This window comes from Gallus gallus, chromosome 1 (genome assembly GCF_016699485.2).
Source record: "Gallus gallus isolate bGalGal1 chromosome 1, bGalGal1.mat.broiler.GRCg7b, whole genome shotgun sequence".
Classification (NCBI taxonomy): Eukaryota; Metazoa; Chordata; class Aves; order Galliformes; family Phasianidae; genus Gallus; species Gallus gallus.
Genome location: NC_052532.1, coordinates 40,210,517 through 40,229,964, shown reverse-complemented (window position 1 = coordinate 40,229,964; position 19,448 = coordinate 40,210,517). Strand labels below are relative to the sequence as shown.

General features: G+C 43.3%; 1 protein-coding gene across 1 annotated transcript in view; it reads right to left on the bottom strand.

Annotated features, from left to right (window-relative positions):
• Window positions 1–17,406, bottom strand: part of ACSS3 (acyl-CoA synthetase short-chain family member 3) — a 78,061-nt gene extending 60,655 nt beyond the window's left edge. The window contains 4 exon segments of the mRNA XM_416118.8: window positions 251–421; window positions 423–440; window positions 9,442–9,586; window positions 16,953–17,406. Coding sequence (XP_416118.3) covers window positions 251–421; window positions 423–440; window positions 9,442–9,586; window positions 16,953–17,209 — 591 coding nt within the window. The 5' untranslated portion in view covers window positions 17,210–17,406.
• Between the last annotated feature and the right edge of the window lie 2,042 nt (window positions 17,407–19,448).

The following is a 19,448-nucleotide window of genomic DNA, read 5'->3' as shown; positions in this document are numbered from 1 at the left end:
AACACTATATTAAATAGTCATGATTTTTGTAAGAAATCAAAAAGCATACTTCAATGTCTGCTATAATAAAAATATCACCCTCAGCACAAAAGCAGTACTGTGTTCACATTTCAGTGTTAGATATTATAGGCAAATTGAAGCTGTTGTGTCACACAAAATAATTTCCCTTTCTGGAAAAAAAAAGAGATTTTGACATTGATTTACAAGAAAAACTAATGCAGTGGCATTTGTTGTTTCAAGTATGTATTACCTTTGCATGATCAATGCGAACAGAGAGCTCTTTTGATGCAAATCCACCAAAAATCAGGCTATGGATGGCTCCTATTCTTGCACATGCCAGCATGCAGCACACTGTCTGTGGAATCATGGGCATGTAGATGACCACTCGATCTCCTTTCTTCACACCATGTCTGATCATGACAGTCAGCTAACTTGGACACCTGTACTGACAAAACATTCACAACACATTAAAAGCTTTTCCCACAGTCAACAGACTCAGGACATCAAGGAGACAATCCAATAAGACACTGAAAGTTGATGAACAGTGCAATCCTCAGACCAACTAGAAGTAACAGGAACAGGAGTTTTGTTTGCAGTAGTTTTACATCAGTCATAAGACTAATAACTTAAACTGTCTGGGAAGTTCTTGGGGTATCAGAATACATATGTAAGTCTAAATTCAGAGAAAAGCAGTTGCTCTGTCTTACAGGGGAACTCCTACTCAATAGTAACACTTTTTTCCTTAATAAATATTAGAAAGTACGAGATTCTAATTTGTTTCACTATCAGTGCAATGTGAATCTACTCATATACAAACACCTCACACCTGACCTATAACGCATTATTCTTTCTGTATTCATTATATTACACAGGTAAGGTTTTAAGTTTAGGTCTAGTGGAAGACTTTTTCCATTGTGTACTGTAAGACTGGGAAGAAAAGAAGGGGAAGACAGGCTCCTGAGAGCAGCAAGGGGATACTGCCTTTAGAATGGAAAATACCCACTTCCAAGCCTCTCAAGCAAAAAGATGTTTTCAAGTGTTTACAGCAAATAACGCAAGCAATGGGAACAGGCTAGGTAAATCTTGTATTAGTAGGAGAGGAAGGAAAGTTCTTCTTTTTCAAGGGTGCACAAGTCAGGAGAGCACATTTGCCTTAAAATGTTTTACTTTCATTTATATTATTCTTCAAATTTGAGTTTTTTCTACTTAAGGAGTTATTTTAATTAAGTTTAACATTTTAAATCCTCGTATCACTGTTACTTTCAGTGATTTCTAGGCATTAAGTTCTTTCTTTTATGGTCACATTCAGGAAAACGTGGTGCAATTACATCCTGTACTAAAGAGGGGCACAGCATTACCTCACTGCTTCTCTGTTCAGTGGGAATCACACATCTCTGTGGCCTGAGATAGGAATATCCAAGAGCTCCAGATGCATCTGAGCTGCGTTTACATTAAATACACTGCTCATCTACAATCAGACTCTGCATATTTCTACACCTCTGCCTGAGGATTTAAGGAAACAGAAACAGAGCAGACCCAAGTATGCATGCTCACATCAGAAGCCCCCCTTTTTTATAAACACCATATAAATCCCTGCTGTTATTTTCAGCCACAAGACAGAATATGCATGTAAGGCAAAGTCATCAGAACACCAAGTTGCAAACACATATAAATGTATGCAATTCATTCGTTAATAGCCCTCTCGTGTTAAATACAGCTCATTATCAGAATAAATATCTTTAATTCTAGATGTATTGATACCTGTCAATACACTAAAACAAATCAACAAGGCTTAGACATGCACACAACTAGAATTTATAGCCATACCACTGGCATTTAGTCATTTCTAGACAAAGCAGGAAGGTTCAACCTCTACTGCCATACCACCAACATCCACCTCTGACATCACGGGCCAAAATAATAAAATAGGAGGCATTACTTTCAGAGCAACTCTCATAAAACTCTGCTTCCACCTGCAACTTCTTGGAAGATTGCGGAACATCATAAAACATGTTTACATTGCCCTCAGGATTGATGTGGAAACCCTGAAACATTCAAGCAATCATTCTAAAACAGAAAAAAAAGTAGAGTATGAACATTTCAAAAAACTGTTAAATGCCATGAAACTTCCCAGTTTGTTACAGTATGTTGTCATTTATGGCTTACGTAAAGAAAGCATGTTTCATCACTCATGATTTTACAGTTGTTATTTCCCTTACCAGAATGCTGTTTCTCTGCTTTTCTTCGAAGTTTAAGATGGTTCTATTGCCGTAATATATTTGACACTTCAGTAATAAAATGGCTTTCGACAAATGATATAAGAGGAGACTGAAGCAGACTCAGATTTGAAGATCTGAACTTAAATTACACTTACATCAAATGCAGGCCCTAGTGAGCATGTTTTATTTTCACCCAGCCACCAAACAAATAATATCTGTATTAGCAGTTCAGGTTTCGAGCCACTGTGCCATTCTGAAGCAAACCAGCTGGCTGTCCCCGGTGGTTCAAAATGCAGTTTTGGCCCACATAAGAATTCTGTTTAGAAGATACTAAAATGAAAATTTCACTCCAAATGGTGAAAAGAGGAATTCCAAACCTTACTGGGTTAAACAATGCCTGGGTATCAACAGAGTACAGTCCTTTATCATAGGCTAAACACAAAAAGATTCTTCAAATACTGAGAGCTTCTGAAACATCCCAAAGTGCTTATTTTGCTGTAAAAAGAGCCATGTCACATATGCATGCCTCTCCTCTTAGGTTCTCTAATCTCTTGTTCTTCCAAGGCTACCAAAAAAGTTGTCCTTGCTGTTGTTCCCACATGCTGATTAAGTTTCTCAGTCTTCTATTACTCCTTTACCCAGTGCTGCAATAGTCTGCCAAGCCAAGACACCATCCTGTTGCTAATGTCAAGCTCCCAGTCAAGGAGGGGAAGACTGACAAGCAATGCAGCACTCCTTAAAAGCAGATTAAGACCACGTTCTTGAATGTGTGGGACAGTGAAGTTTCAGAGGTGGAACAGTGCGTGTGCAGAGATCTTGAGTCATAAAGATCTTGAACAGATGTTCAGGGCAGGGAAGAGCACTCCACCAAGCCCACTGCTCATGAAACTGTCTATGTCCTTGGTTCCAGGATCAACAGGCAACAGCCCAGGGAGAAGCATGCCCACGGTGCTGCACACATCTGTAACACACAAACCCCAGACTCTCAAAAGATGACATGCAGGAACACGCCTGCATGTGTTGGCCCACTCTGCCACAGCAGGCAGTGAGAACTGCAAATTCAGTGGTCCAGATGTCTACCTGAACAAGTATATTCCTTTTCTATATGTGTATTCAGCATGGGAATACTGTTTAGGAAGTTTCTGGATGAATTAGCACACTGGTCTCAGAGTTGCGAAAGGCAATGTACGGCTCTAGATTGACTGTAAGAGCTGTAATGTCTCGAAAAAACGATTCTTCATGGGCTTTGAGATGTGAGAGAAGTTCTGAATGGCAACAATCTCCAACTGAAACCACCTGCCTTAACTCTGTTCTGCCTGTGTGCCAGGACAGTCCTGGTGGCTGCACATGCCTTGATAATGGTGGATGAGAAACTGGACATGAGCCAGCAGTGTGCACTTGCAGCTCAGAAGGCCAATTATATCCTGGGCTACATTAAAAAAGGGGTGGCCAGCAGGGAGAGGGAGGTGATTGTGCCCCTCTACCCAGCTCTTGTGAGGCCCCATCTGGAGTACTGCATCCAGGCCTGGGGCCCCCAGTACAGGAAGGGCGTGGAGCTCTTGGAGCAGGTCCAGTGCAGGGCCACTGAGATGATCAGAGGGCTGGAGCACCTCTCCTATGAGGAAAGGTTGAGGGAACTGGGCTTGTTTAGTTTGGAGAAGAGAAGGCTCCGGGGAGACCAAATTGTGGCTTCCCAGGTACTTGAAGGGAGCATATAAACAGGAAGGGTAACAGCTGTTTACGAGGGTGGATAGTGACAGGACAAGAGGGAATGGTTTTAAACTAAGACAGGGAGATTGAGGTTAGATATTAGGAGGAAGTTTTTCACTCAAGCACTGGAACAGCTTGTCCAGAGAGGTCGTGGATGCCCCCTCCCTGGAGGCATTCAAGGCCAGGCTGGATGTGGCTCTTGGCAGCCTAGTCTAGTGGCTGGCAACTCTGCCCGTGGCAGAGGGGTTGAAACTTGATGATCTTTGAGGTCCTTTTCAACCCAGGCCATTCTATGATTCTATGGTAATACAACTCTCCCAGGTTTCTGCACAGAAGCCTCTCCCTCAGTATCTTTCTATTCTCAACTGCTGTACAGAAGAGACTTACCGAGTAGCTGCAGTGATACTCATACATTGGTCCACAATCAACAAGAAAAAAAAATGTAAATTGGGATGACTTCTGTTTCTTTCTAATGCAGGCAAAGAGCTGCTGGGATTACAGTAAATTGAAGTAATTTCTCCTTCATTCATATGTCACCATGTTCTTTGGATCAAGGGAAAGTTTTTGGGTCATGCATAGATATTGTCCATTTTCCTTCCTGGTCTGGGAGACTGGCTGTGGAGCACTTGCTTCCTAGAAGGGAGGAGGAAGAGGAGGAGATGGAAATTCTGTAACACTTACCAACTCAGCATGGATTTTGTGTTTGATCAGAAGCGATGCCACAGCATCCACCCTACACAAGAGAGGAGCTCTAGACAAACATTTCCTCAGAAGGAATACTGAGGGACACAACAGTGTTCTGCAAAACTCCTACAGCACCTGGGTTCCCTTACATGTCATTATTTCACCAGTATCCACACAGAATGTGAGAGTAATCAAGCAGCAGTGAGATACATGAAAGGAAAGCACAGAGCTTTCTAAAGGCATCTACAAGTCAAGGATGAAAAGATGTGTGGAACAGATAGATTCATACTGCTTTGAAGTGAGTCATGGGGCATTTGGTTCAAACTAAACCTATTCCAAAGTAAAACCAGCAAACCACATATAGAGGAAATGTCAGGAGCCTCAGCAATCAATTCAGCACGGCTTTGCTTCATTCATCTGCCAGTATTGCACCGAATTATATACTACTGCAGGCATCACCGATGCCAACGTGAAGCAGTATAGCTATCTTAAGTCAAGGAAGATCAAGTTCCTGCTACTTTTTCAGACTTCTAAGATGATTTGGAAGCCTTTTGTGAGGAATTTGAAAAACCCAAGACACCACTCTTTCTAAATGTCTGATTATCCCTTCAGAATCATCCCTTCCGAATACTGATATTGGTATTTCTGAAGAGCTACCTCTGTGACAGCACAGTTAAATATTTCCAGGACATCCACTGAAGAATGACATTTGAAATTTGAATAAGAAAATGAAAAACAGCATTAAACAAAAAGACTAATACATAATATTGTCAAGATAATTTTGCAGTAACAATCAGGATAAAAAGGTAGACTGTCAGTTTCAGTAGGATTTTCTATATTCCAGTTTTGATCTCTAAGTGCAGTCTGAGAATGAATGTCTTGAAATGAAAGGAATTGGTCATTTCTATAGGAAGAAGGCAAAGAAAGAACATGGAGGAAAGCACAGAGAATAAGAAAGACTGCTGGCAGCAAAGCAATCTGGGTGATACTTCAGTCATATGTACAGGAGATGCAGAGCAAGACAGACACAGCTACAACCTGACAATGGCTAATACAGCGATTTCAGAAGGAAATGCTTTAAGAGTGGGTAATTATAAAAAAAAAATCCATCCTACAAAATAAATTACATTCTAACCCAATGTTGATAACCCTGAAAGCCTTGTCTCTCATCCATGTTTCTGTAACATTCAGTGCTGCCAGGGACTCAGCCTGTGGGGGAGGGAGGGCTGGTTTTCAGTAATCCTGTGAGGTTACTGCACTCAGGAATTTATTATAGAACCAAATTCAGCACGCTAACTGTGCATTGTTACTGAAAACAATGACAAAGAGAAATCATACTGGTTTTGTGTAAAACATCTGTCAAGTGTCAGCATCTGCAAACATGATACTCAAATTCTTGAGATGTTTTTCAGCAAGGGCCTCCTACAGAAAATAACTCAGTCATGTAAACAAAAAGGTTTGTTTCCACAAACATAACAACCTATGCCTTAACCTGAAAATGGTAGCATTTTCCAACACAATCAGAAAGTTTATTTTTAAATGAACAGAAGTCATCTCTCCCTATTTCTTCTGGGTAACTAACACTACAGAGATTCAGCAGCATTTCTGACAAGAATTCATGTCTCCATTATCTTTTCCAGTCATCTCACTACTGGAATTAGAGAATATCCCAAGGCACACACAAAGCTTAAACTTTCATGCCCATTGCACTGGTATCAGTTCAACACTGTAATCCTCATTTAAAGACCTCTAACAAGCACCAGTACAGGAAATAAGTCAAATTGGTACACTCTCAAGAGACCACCACATCTCCAATTTTCCAAAGTCCTACTCTCTGCATTTACAGCATTCCGTTGGTAACAGCAAATAATTAATACAATATAATTTTATGCACTCAATAAAATTTCACTTTAACAAACTGTGACAGTGCCAAAGCGTTCCAAGTGTGGCTGTAGAGTGTATCAACTGATCTTGTCATTTACAACAACAAAGAAATGCTCAAATTGTCCTATAATATTTATGTTCTAGCTCTGCCTTAAAAAAAAAATAAAGCACAAACTTTTCCACAGGTCAGACACTAAACAACCACAAGCTTCCAAAATTTCTGTCAATTATTTACAATTCAGTGGTGCTTGACTTTAATTCATAGAGACATAGCATCATATAATGGCCTGGGTTGAAAAGGACCACGATGATCATCGAGTTTCAATGCCTCTGCTATGCACAGGGTCACCAACCACCAGACCAGGCTGCCCAGAGTCACATGCAGCCTGGCCTTGAATGCCTCCAGGGATGGGGCATCCACAACCTCCTTGGGCAACCTGTTCCAGTGTGTCCCCACCCTCTGTGTGAAAAACTTCTTCCTAATATCCAACCTAAACCTCCCCTGTCTCAGTTTCAAACCATTCCTCCTTGTCCTGTCACTATCCACCCTCATAAACAGCCAGTTCCCCCTCCTGTTTATACGCTGCCTTCAAGCACTGGAAGGCCACAATTTGGTCTCCCCGGAGCCTTCTCTTCTCCAAACTAAACAAGCCCAGTTCCCTCAACCTTTCCTCATAGGAGAGGTGCTCCAGCCCTCTGATCATCTCAGCTGCCCTGCACTGGACCCTGCTCCAAGAGCTCCACACCCTTCCTGTACTGGGGGCCCCAGGCCTGGATGCAGTACTCCAGATGGGGCCTCACAAGAGCTGGGTAGAGGGGCACAATCACATCCCTCTCCATGCTGGCCACTCTTCTTCTAATGCAGCCCAGAACACAGTTGGCCTTCCTGAGCTGCAAGTGCACACTGCTGGCTCATGTCCAGCTTCTCATCTACCAGGACCCCTAAGTCCTTCTCCTGCAGGGCTGCTCTCAAGGAGATCTTCCCCCAGATTGTATAAGTACCTGGGATTGCCCCAACCGAATTGCGGCACCCTGCACTTGGCCCTACTGAACTTCATTAGGTTCTCATGGGCCCACTTCTCCAGCTTGTCCAGGTCTCTCTGGATGGCCTCTCTTCCTTCCAATGTATTGACTGCAACGCTCAGCTTGGTGCTGTCTGCAAAGTTACTGAGGGCGCACTTTATGCCATCAGTCTATGTCATTAATGAAGATGTTGACGAGCACTGGTCCCAAGACCAACCCCGGAGGGACACCACTTGTGACCATCCTCCACCCTGACACAGAACCTACTGATCACAAGCCCTTTGGCTGCAGTCCAGCCAGCCTAATCCTAATCCATCAAACAGTCTATCCTTCACTCTAGCTCTTACATATGAACTGCTATGCAACAAGTAAAAAGGATAATATGGAAAACAACAGGCATCCTGAGCACATAGCTCAAGCCACCCTACCGTCCCTAAGAAGCTATATTATCTCCAACCAAGCACCTATTTTCTTTTTTTTTCATCCTTATCATGTGTTTGATCCTTGGACATACTGTCCAACTCGCTACAAAGTTCTGCATCTTCCAAGTCTGTGACTCACAGCTACTCTACATATCTTCTAGTGAATCCACCTATGAACTTCTCTTTTGTTAGCAAAAGCCAGAAAGAATTCCATCACTTCAAATGCTGATCTCATGTATGGACATTCTGAACAGGTACCCTATCTGATAAGATATTCTCATTGAAATATCAGCTTAATGGCTACAGACTACTAAACATTCATTGGATGGGTACAGTTCAGACTACAGTCTGCACACAGATTTACACTGTCAGCCTATTTTAAATTGAGAAAGGAATTCAAGACAGAAAGCATAAGGCTTCTTTCCAGGGTATTGCTCTGTTCATATGTATAGTCTACACTTACACCGATCTGTAGTGAAACATGCAAAGCACTGAAAGTCTATTTCAACTCTAGCATACAGTACATTTAGCTTGCGCTGAGCAGACTGAAAACACAGCAACAAGTGACACTGGAGGGATGTGAGCCAAACAAGGTAAGCCACAGCCTCAATGTTTAGGTGTGCCTCTTCCCAAAATCTCTCCTAGTCTATAAATAATCTACAACACAAAACACATGAGCAAATACATCTGCAATTTTCAGCCAACATCTTTGTGAGTATTTTTGTTTTCTGGTGTCCAGCAGTGACCAGATGAACCAAGTTAAGTTCCACAAGAACTGACCAGAAAGCTGTGAGAGAAGTTATTAATCTCAAATCCTGCCTTTCATGATAACACTCCCTTTTAATTAAAGAGAACAAACTACAGAATTACAAATTCTGCACGTATGTCTGACTACACCTTTCTGGATAGAATCAGATGGTTATCCCACTATTCTAGGTCAGGGTAAGCTAAAGGTAAGCTGTTGGCTCCCTCGAACCTTCCATACAGAGAACCAGCATGGGCCATCAGCACTCCCACTGCAGCCTCAAGCAGAGATGCAATGCAGCTCTCCTTAGAGCTGCTTCCTGCTAATGTTGGATTTGTTTTTACACTCAATCATGTACAGCCACAGTCAAGGTATGTACCTTTTTCTCTGCCATAGTGGCATTTTTGTTCATCACCACAACTTACTGTTACGTGGCTTGACAAGTACTTTGCATTCCTTCATGCACAGGAAGTAAGAAAAAAAGACAAAAAGACAAAAAGAAATTCAAGAGAGAAAAGTTCAGCATGTAACCAACCAGAACAAAAAATACTTAACTGCAGAAGAAAAAAAAAAAAAAGATCAAAACCTCTCAGATACACTATTCATTTGATGCAAGTAGTGAAGCTTACAAATCAATACCAAGCACAGCAAAAGGAATAAACTAGAAAGATAGACCATTTCTACCTCCGTAATATCCACCTGCTGTGCAATATTTCCAGCCTATTTCCAGTAACAAGGTTTTTCTCAAACGTACCTGTTCAAGGAGTTCCTTGTAAGTTATTTTCTCTTTGGTATTTGTTACAGGACTGTCATAAATAATGGCAATGTGGTCTCCTCGTCCGTTCTCAACATGACGATCAACAGCATTGTAACAGATATTCAGCTCTCCACCAACAAACCTAAAAAAGAAGTGGTAAGAACATAACAGGCAATCTTCCCAGAACTGAGACAGCGGTGATTCTTGAAGTAGAGATCAAAACTTTACACTCAGTTCAGGGAAGTCCTTTTTTTATTCTAGAATCACCCAATTTACGGAAAATATAAATAAACCCATTATTGAAATCAGTAAAAAAAAAGTGTAAATATTTCTACCTTAACTGACTTAACTAATAATCTGCTACACTTGATCTTGCTTTAACTTCCTTTGCATCAATCATTTTGATTTTTATAGCAGGATTTCAGGGAACAAGGCATGCATTCACGTAAAACAGTTTGACATTATGAACATATCTTATTACACTGCTTTGTACTGGCATGCACACGTATCTTTTTTATGATAAACCGGCTCAAGACACAAAATGTTCTAATTCACGCGTTGGCAGTAACAGTTAAGCACGCACACATCTGTATCCAAGTGAAACTGACCCCAACAATCACAAAAGATTATAAATGTGTCTGATACTCTGAATGCACTTGACATTACCATGGTCTACATCAGTGACTTAAAAGCCTCTATAAAGTAGTGTGAGTCACAGTCTCTTCAACAGCCAGACATTTAGAAAAATCTCTTCTAATTAAAAAAAAGGCACCTGCGCAAACTCAGGTTTTACTTTTATTGCAATTTCACACAGAAAAAGAAAATTCAAGTGTGCCACAATCCTCAAGAAAACACAGAAGGCACCATATGCTATGATGACTGTTAGCGAAGATGACACAGAAGAATTGAAGTTTACTCAAAATGATGCTCTCCTTTGTGTTTTTCTACCTACAGGTATCTATCTACAGCAAAAAGAAGAGCAACACCAAAAAAGATAGGGCTAAGAGTTTCCAAAAACGCTATGGGGATGCTCACTGTCATAATGCCTTGTTGTAACATAAAAAACAAAAACAGATGGCCTAAAGTAACCCACTATTAATTAAAAGATAGCATTTCCTACTTTCCTTCCCATATAGTACAGGCCTGCTCTAAAGTAGCATATTTGATGTATTATTCAAATATCCATATGCACAGATGGCATACATTAGTTCCTATTGTCAAAGAATGGCAATTATTAAGCTCAGAACAATAAGGATATCAGGACGTAGCAATCTTCTACTGTGACTCCTTTACAATGCCATTGATAAGGAGAAGTGGAGGACCAAGAAGCTAACAAACACACTGCTGTGGTTTAACCTGGCAGGTGGCTGAGCACCACGCAGTTGTTTGCTCGCTCCTTCCCACTGGGATAAAAAAAAAGCAAAGTAGAACTCATGGGTTGAGATAAAACTAATTACTAAGATAGAGAAAAGGAAAATAGTAATGACTATATATACATATGTATATGAGAATGTATATAACAATTGATGCACAAGCAAATGCTTACCAGCCCCCAGCCAATGCCCAGCTAGCCTCTTGAGCAGTGGAAGAGAGCCAGATGAACTCCCACCCCCTCCAAAACTCCTTCCTCATGATGCCACATGGTATGGAATATCCCTTTGGCCAGTCTAAGTCATGTGTCCTAATTTTGTTCCCTCCCAGCTCCTTGGGCCCTCACTGCAAATGGCCTTGGCTTTGTACAGCACTGCTTAGCAGCAGCTATAAACATCAGTGTGTTATCAACATCATTTTTCTCCTAGAACCAAAACACAGCATCATACCAGACTCTCTGAAGAAAACCATTCTGTCCCACTGAAACTAAGACAAACATGCCGTACCATAAAGCCCTTCCCATAAAAGAAAAATCAGTGGACAATAAAAGATTCTCTGTTGCTTCAGGAAACACAGAGAAAACTCTGTACTGCTGTCATAATAGTTGTGTAGGATTCAGGTCATCCATGGATTTTTATATCAGATCACTGTAGGATGATAGGAACAATGCTGTTCATGAAACATCTAGATGTTGCAGTAAGTGAAGTGGTTTATTGGGAAATATTGGTGGCAGGTGGACGGGATGATCTTGGAGGTCTTTTCCAGCCCTGATGATTCCATCATTCTAATGGAATAAGAGCACAGCATCTGCACAATATCATGCATAACTACTTAAGAATGGTGAAAACATGAGAGAATAGAAGAGCTCGGACTCTCAGAAAGATACATGACAAGTTCAATACTCCTGTGTTTTACAATGATTGCTTGTGAAAAATGTGAGGCTGAGGGTTAAAAGCAACCCCACAGCATCCAGATGGTGCAATGAGAGCTCTGCAGAGGGAGGGAGGAGCAGGGGCTGCCATGATTCCAGAAGGCAGCAGTGCATAGCTGACCTGCTATGGCCACAGCCACAGGTCTTCTGACGGTCACACAGGGTTGTGCTGGAATGCCCCACTTTGCATAGCAAATAAACACTGCCTGGCCTTGAAAAGCTGCACTGTGCTGCTGCAAATTTCTGTTCGTTCAGTGACTCCCAAAGAGATGAACATCTCTGAAGAACATCAATTTTCTTGAATAAGCTCTATCACGAAAGCAACGTCAGCATAAAACCAGGACACTGTCCTGAAAATAAGGGCACTGATTTGAGAAAGAATTCTGGAACTGAAAATGCAATATTCCAGTAGACTGCAGAAAGATACAGGACGAATCTGCAGGATGGGTATAAGAGCTGCAAGCAAATTTTGCCATAACAAGCAGGGCTGTAAAATGCAAATCTGTTGCTAACCAGACATTTCCTTTCAACACAGCATGCAAACTGAATTCCCGATCAAAGATCATTCCTCCAGACTACATTCCTAATGCTGAGAAGTGAGTAACATTCAGCAAATGGAGCCCAGGAAGAGTAAAACAGAAATAAGAAGAGCAAACAGTAACAAGTCTAATGCACAAAGGAGCCTGGCTGCAGGCTCTCTGAAGAGCTCATCCTTGAAGAGCTTTCTGCAGTAAAATGGCAGGGTTCTTCTGCCAGCACCACAGCAGGATTTACATGTGGCTGTAACAATGCAACAGTTTGCTTCACAGCAACTTTTTTTTTTCTTTTTTTTTTTACTTGAATTTGGCCAATATCTACCTCTTTTTGATAATTCTTGCTTCCTGTCCATCATGAGTTTCAATCGGGCCAAGTGTCGGGTCCTGCATTTTGGTCACAACAACACCAGGAAACCCTACAGGCTTGGGGAGAAGTGGCTGGAAAGCTGCCTGATGGAAATGGACCTTGGCGTACTCATGGACAGTTGGCTGAATATGAGCCAGCAGTGTATCAAGGTGGTCAAGAAGGTCAATGGCATCCTGGCTTGTATCAGCAATGGTGTGGTGAGCAGGACTAGGGAAGTCATCCTGCCCCTGTACTCAGCACTGGTGAGGCCTCATCTCGAGTACTATGTTCAGTTTTGGGCACCTCAATACAGAAAGGACATTGAGGTGCTGGAGCAGGTCCAAAGAAGGGTAACAAGGCTTGTGAAGGGCTTGGAGAATATGCCCTACGAGGAGTGACTGAAGGAACTGGGGCTGTTTAGTCTGGGGAAGAGGAGGCTGAGGGGAGACCTTATTGCTCTCTTCCAATATCTGAAAGGTGATTGCAGCGAGAGCGGGGCTGGTCTCTTCTCACTGGTGACACGTGACAGGATGAGGGGAAATGGCCTCAAGTTGCGCCAGGGTAAGTTTAGGTTGGATATCAGGAACAACTCCTTTACAGAAAGGGTTGTTAAGCACTGGAATAGGCTCCCCAGGGAGGTGGTTGGGTCAACATCTCTGAATGAGTTTAAAAACAGTTTGGATGTGGTGCTCAGGGACATGATTTAGTGGAGGGTTGTTTGAGTTAGGGTAGTATGGTTAGGTTGTGGTTGGTCTTGATAACCTTGAAGGTGTTTTCCAACCTGAGCAATTCTATGATTCTATGATCCCTGAAAGCAGTAGCCTTTGATAACCCACGTGACGAATAACTTTCCTCAAACAATACACCTGTGTAGTGATTTCAGCAGTTATCACGTTAGGACACTGTGAGCCCCTGCAGAGCTGCCGCAGCCTTGCAGGGCCTGCTGCTCTGCTCCTCCCACCCTCTGCTGCTGGGAGCATGCACCAACTCTCCTTTAACTACACTTCAACATGACTGCTGCTATTAACCCTTAAGGTTAATAGAAGGGGGCAAGAAAGCTCTGTTCATGTCCTCCTACTCTGGGCAAGTCAGTTAGCTAGGTCTTCTGTAACAGGACTTCAATTACACAGAGCTTAATATCTGCCATAAGTGACCCGGGAATGTTTTTTACTGCATTCAGAATTAGTTTTCATCTGTCAATAGTAATGAAATAAGTATAGCCTTGAAGAAGGCTACACATAATTATCACTTAACTCAAACTTTCAAAAGTTATGTCTTAATTTCTAATAATATCTGTGATCTTCAGAATCTAACAGTATTCAGAGAATTTTCAGTCTTTGTTCAGTGGCTCAGAAGCAATGATAGTTAAGAAAAATGCACACTAAGGGTGCTGAATAAACCCAGAACATGTGCAAGAGAAAAATCTACACTGTAAAAAAAAAAAGTGTTATGCTAAAACCCTGTGACACCATGCAGGGCACCAGCACTTCTCCAGCCTGAGTTTCCAGGCATCAAATGGCTTTCTTTTAAATTGTTTAGATGAAGGCAAAACAGACACTGAATGAAGTGATAGACAAAACCTCTACAACTGCCAGATATTTTAAGATAACAGTATGTTAATCGACCTAGCCACACTTTAACAAGCATAAGCAACATTCAAATAGTCATCTGGGTAACATTCAAAAGTTCAAAGGTGATTTGATGTTACGCCTATGTCTTAGAATCACAGAAAAACATAGCTTGTATAATTGCCCTCAGCCTGCCCTAGTCAGGGAAAACTGTTTCTACCATTCCTAACAAAAAACCTGCTTAACCTAACCCAAATGACCTGCCCTAGTGTTTCACCACTGTTAGCATTAAACTGGTATTTTCTTCCCACCTGGAATCCCACTGACAAATCCTGGTGCGTGCAATAGGAGAGTCTAAAGAAAGCACACTAGGGCATGCTCACATTTCTGTTATGCTCTTACAGCATTTAGAGAAGCAGAATTGGGATTAGAAGCTGAAGTTTCAGCTGTGCTAACCACTGTCTTCAAGTAAAATAAAAGGGACCAGCAAATATACAGTGTCTGTTTCGCTAAGTCTCAGGCTCAGCAACAAAACACAATGATATTGAAAATAAAGCACACATTAATTCACCTAATAACATGCATCCGACACATCTTCTAACTCAGGAAGCACACAAACGACTTTCTTAATGCTACTTCAAAGTTCCATAAACTGCTTCCCAGGCAAAGCACAGAACCAGAACCACATCTTTTCTCTGTTAGATCAGCAAACAGTTATTCTCTGAAGCCTGGCCTCTTGTTCAGTTCTGCTATGTCTTATTTGTTTTCTTTTCAAAAAGTACTCTCAACGAGGCTCTTCTATCTTCTTTCCCTCTTAAACACAGTCCTGTCCCCAAAGAGCCTATATATCCTTTGTCTTGTGCAGCACAGAGGATGCTGGCAACCATCTGAGTCTTCGCAGGCAGAATACTCTGGAATCCCTTGCAGCTCAATATCTCATAACATGAAGGAAAACAAAAGGAAGAACATAGCATTAAGATGACATAGAGAATTATTTTTTTTTAATTACTTGAAGTTTTGTTACCCACAACAGATATCTGACATCCAAACAATAATTAGGGCCTGACGCTGACTCTTCAGAGACGTGCACCTTTGTAAAACCCCACAGGATCCCAGAATGGCTGAGGTTGGCAGGGTCCACCTGCTCCCAACTCTGCTCCAGCACAGACACCCAGAGCAGCATGCCCAGGCCCATATCCACACAGCTTTGGAAGATCTCCAAGGAGGAGACTCCAAAGCCTCTTGGACAGCCTGTGCCAGTGCACTGTCATCCACACAGCACAGAATTCTTTTCTGGTGTTCAGAGGGAACCTCTTGTCTTCTGGTTTTTGCCCGCCGCCTTTTGTCTTGGCACTGGGCACCACTGGAAAGAGCCTGACTCTATACCCTTCAGGTACTTGCATACAGTGGTGAGATGATTTCAGTCTGTGGCTATCTGCATCCACAGAGATAAAGATACCAGTGAGACGGAAGGTCAGAAAAGACTGCTGGAAGATAAATCTGACTTCAGCCCATATAACTTAATCCAGGTATCTCTGTCATGAGAACAAATTATCCCACCTAAGAAACCAAAATGCTTTAAAAAGGCTGAACCACGTCAATTCCAGCCAGCAAGCTTACCACATCAAGCTATATTAGTTTGATGGGACTGAACAATAGAACTGTGCTCACCAGCATTGCTAATATTCTTTAATTCTTAAAAAATAACCTGTTGCAACAACTTTTTCATCACTTTTTTCAGGCATGACAAGGAGCTTTAGTGGTTCTTAACTGTGCAGGCAACCCTGCTTGCCCTTTCGGAATAGTGCCACGGCCTCAAAAACCCAGGTCAGTGGACCACAGGTCTCTTTATCCACCCATTTTAAGACTCCTGACTGTTATGTAGCCCCGCTGACTTAAGGAGATTTATCCCAGCTGGGTGCTGCTTAACATTCAGCTTAAGAGATAGAAACAATTTTCACTGGGAGAGCTGCTAACCACAGCCACCAGTGAGAATGTAAGCTTCACACTGCCGGCTCCGTGTCTCCTCATTTTGACAGATTCAGAGTGATTAATAGTTTTAATTACGTTTTGAGAAAGCTTAGTATTTTCAAATTAAAACCCAGTCAGAAAAACGTAAAAAAAAAAAAGCAAAGAACATTGATGTGACCAAGATGACCCCCATCCTGCCTTGCTTTCTTTATCCTGTATGAGCTTCTCCTTGAGAGGACATCGAAGTGCATGAGGTAAACTTGCTGAAAAATAGATTGTGGCGGTCGTGACAAAATTTTAGCAGGCAAGTTGCCTTTGAAGAAGTACTGAAAATCCTCTCCTGCACTTTACAAGAAGGACGTTAGTTCTGTCTTGGAGCAGGCTGCCATTCACCACACACAGCACACTACGAACACACTGCCCTAACCACGTCGTCAGAGTAACGACCCACTGAGCCAACGCCTACCACGGCACAACCCCGAAAGTCTCTGTATTCACACACACTGCTGCCCACCTCCGCCGCGGCCAGGCTCCCGCGCTCCCCGCAGCCCACATGGTGCACCAGGCACACGCCCAGCCACCTGCATCACACGCAGGTCTATGTCAAACCCCCTTCACTCCAACGCACTCCTCCACTCCGATTTCGATCACTAAGCCAGTGTAATCGTAATCTCCGCTGGGCTCTACAGCCGTGTTCCCCCCCCCCCACCCGGCGGGCTGGTTGCCTCGGGCAGTTCGTGCAGCCCCGCCCGCCCGCGGCTCTCCCCGCTGTGCCCCGCACTCACCAGGAGTCGCTCCCCGGGCCGCGCCTTTCCAGGACCCTGGCCCAGGGCCTGGACCACTGGATCAGCTCGGCGGCAGCTCCCCAAACTTTCTCGGGCTCCGCCACCGAGGACCTGAACACTTCCCCGTACTGGCCCAGTGCCGGGGAAGACGAGGCGGCGCGGGCCAGCGGTCGGCTCCCCGCGCAGGGCCGCCCCAGCCACCGCCGGGCAGCGCCGCCGCGCACCGCCAGCACAGCCAGCTTGCCCAGCAGCCCCATGGCGCGGCCTCACGGCACGGCTTCGTTAATTAAAGCTCGGAGCAGCCCCTGGCCCGCGGCGGCCCCCCCGTGACCAACGGGGCAGCCCAACGACGGATCCGACGGCCCCCGGCCCGCAGCTGTCCCAGCCAAGCGGCCGCACTGGGGAGCGACGTGGAGCAACGCGTCCGGACCCCGCCGAGCGGGGGCGGGCTGGTGGCCGGGGCCCCGTAGGGCCGGGCCGGGCCTGGCGCCGTCTCTGGGGCTGCGGCTCTGCGGGGCTCGGGGGCGGGCGAGGGCTGGCGCTGTCCGGGAGCGGAGCCCCGTGGGTGTACAGAGGCCGGTGGAGAGAGAGGAACCCGGGAATGTTTACCCTTATACCTCACGCGTCAGGCACTTCGGGTTCCAGGTCTCTTGACGCAGATGTTGGCCGCTTTTCCACATCTGATTTTTATTTTTTTTTTAATCTTAGTAAAATTCTTCTGCAGAAAGCATTTGTAATTTAATCGCTTTTTTTCTTTCTTCCTTGAAGAGTTTTTCGTGGTTGCAGTAAGTCATCATTACAGCAAATACCATTTCCTAAACCACATCCACAAATGATAGACAGACAGACAGACAGAAACCACCAATGAGTTTTGCTTGAGTGAAGAGGAACTTAGTATTCTGCTCAGAGATAAACTGAAAAGAGACAGAAAAATTATTTTTTACTTAATAACTTGTGTGACATATAACACTCAAGTGTTTATTTTGAAATGCACTCTTGCTTTGAGAAGAGCTGACTATAATGAAGTAGGTATACTGTGTGAGCTTAAAACATACACCAGCTTCTCAGACGTATTTTGTGGCTACTGCTGAGTTAGTACAAAAGGAAGGTAAGAGTGTATCGCATCACTGGCACAGCAGTGACTAGATGAGAGCTAGTCCAAATACTCACTACAGTGGGTTTAATACATGAAATCAATTTCATTGCCTACCAAAAAAAAAAAAAAAAAGGCATGAAGAATTTGATTTACACATTTTCAGAGTCCCTCCACACTTATTAGGTCACCTCCATGCTCATAAACATGAAGGCTGATTGCTCCTTTTGTTTCTGTTGCAGATGTAAGGAGCTCACCATGTTCCCGTGGCCTGCTGAGCCTGTTTTCTCTGCCCAGTGAGTGAGGCTAGCCTGTCCCACACTGCATGCAGCACAGTGCTGCTTGTTCCCTCCCTATGACTGCAGTAATACAGCCCCAAGCAGCACATTAGCATCCAAGACTCACTTATAACGTATTTAACCCCCCCAAAGCCTAAAGCACCTGAAGGAGTAAGCAGAGAAATGTTGAACATTTCCCTACTGCCCTGGAGAGGCTACAGCATGCCAACAAAGCAAGAACATCAAAAATGCAGTTCTGGTTTAGAGATTACTTTTGAGAACATTGCTTTCTTATACATTGTGACCATGGTGACAGGGCAATTGCTGTCAATAGAGTCCACAAGCACAAATTAAAAGATAAATGAAAGAGAGAAGCTTATGGGGATTGTAAACACTGTGACCTCCTGACAGCCCTGGAATCAGATGCCACTGCTGAGTGCCTGGCAGCATGGCATGTGTTGTACAAATGAACACTTACTTTGTGGTAACACACAATTGCTCTCAGTACTTAAAAAAAGACTCCCTGAGGTTTGTCTTGTATTTCCTGTCTGTGAGATGCCTAGCCTCATTGTGACTGAAAATTCTGACTGAAAATAACCAGTCTGACTGAAAACTGTCACAGGAACATGGATATACGCTTTTAGTTGGTTGTTTTGGTTGTTTTTTTTTGTTGTTGTTGTTGTTTGTTTGCTGGTCTGTTTGTTTTTCTGTGAGGAAGATCAGCCTTAGCCCCATCAGTGCCCACTAGCCCACTGTAGGCCAAATCGCACACAATGACTCTGCCTACCTGTGGTACCCAGCCTGGGCCTTACAGTTGCCTCAGCACAGTTTGCAAAGTTTGCTCCTCCAGACTGAGCTATTAGAGGTGTATATTACATCCACATCAACCCTTCAGATTAATCACTTCATGTGCTTCATTCTTCACATCGCCAACACTTTGATGTCTCACTGCTTTGCAGGAGGCCTATAGCAACTGGATGTAGCCATCAGTGTGTCCATAACAGAAAACTGATGTTGAAACATGTCCCTGTTTATTTCTGCAAATAAAACCGTCGAGGCCGAAGACTAGCTGAAATATTTAATTATCTGTGCTCTGTAACATGTCAGTTGTAAGCACTAACACTA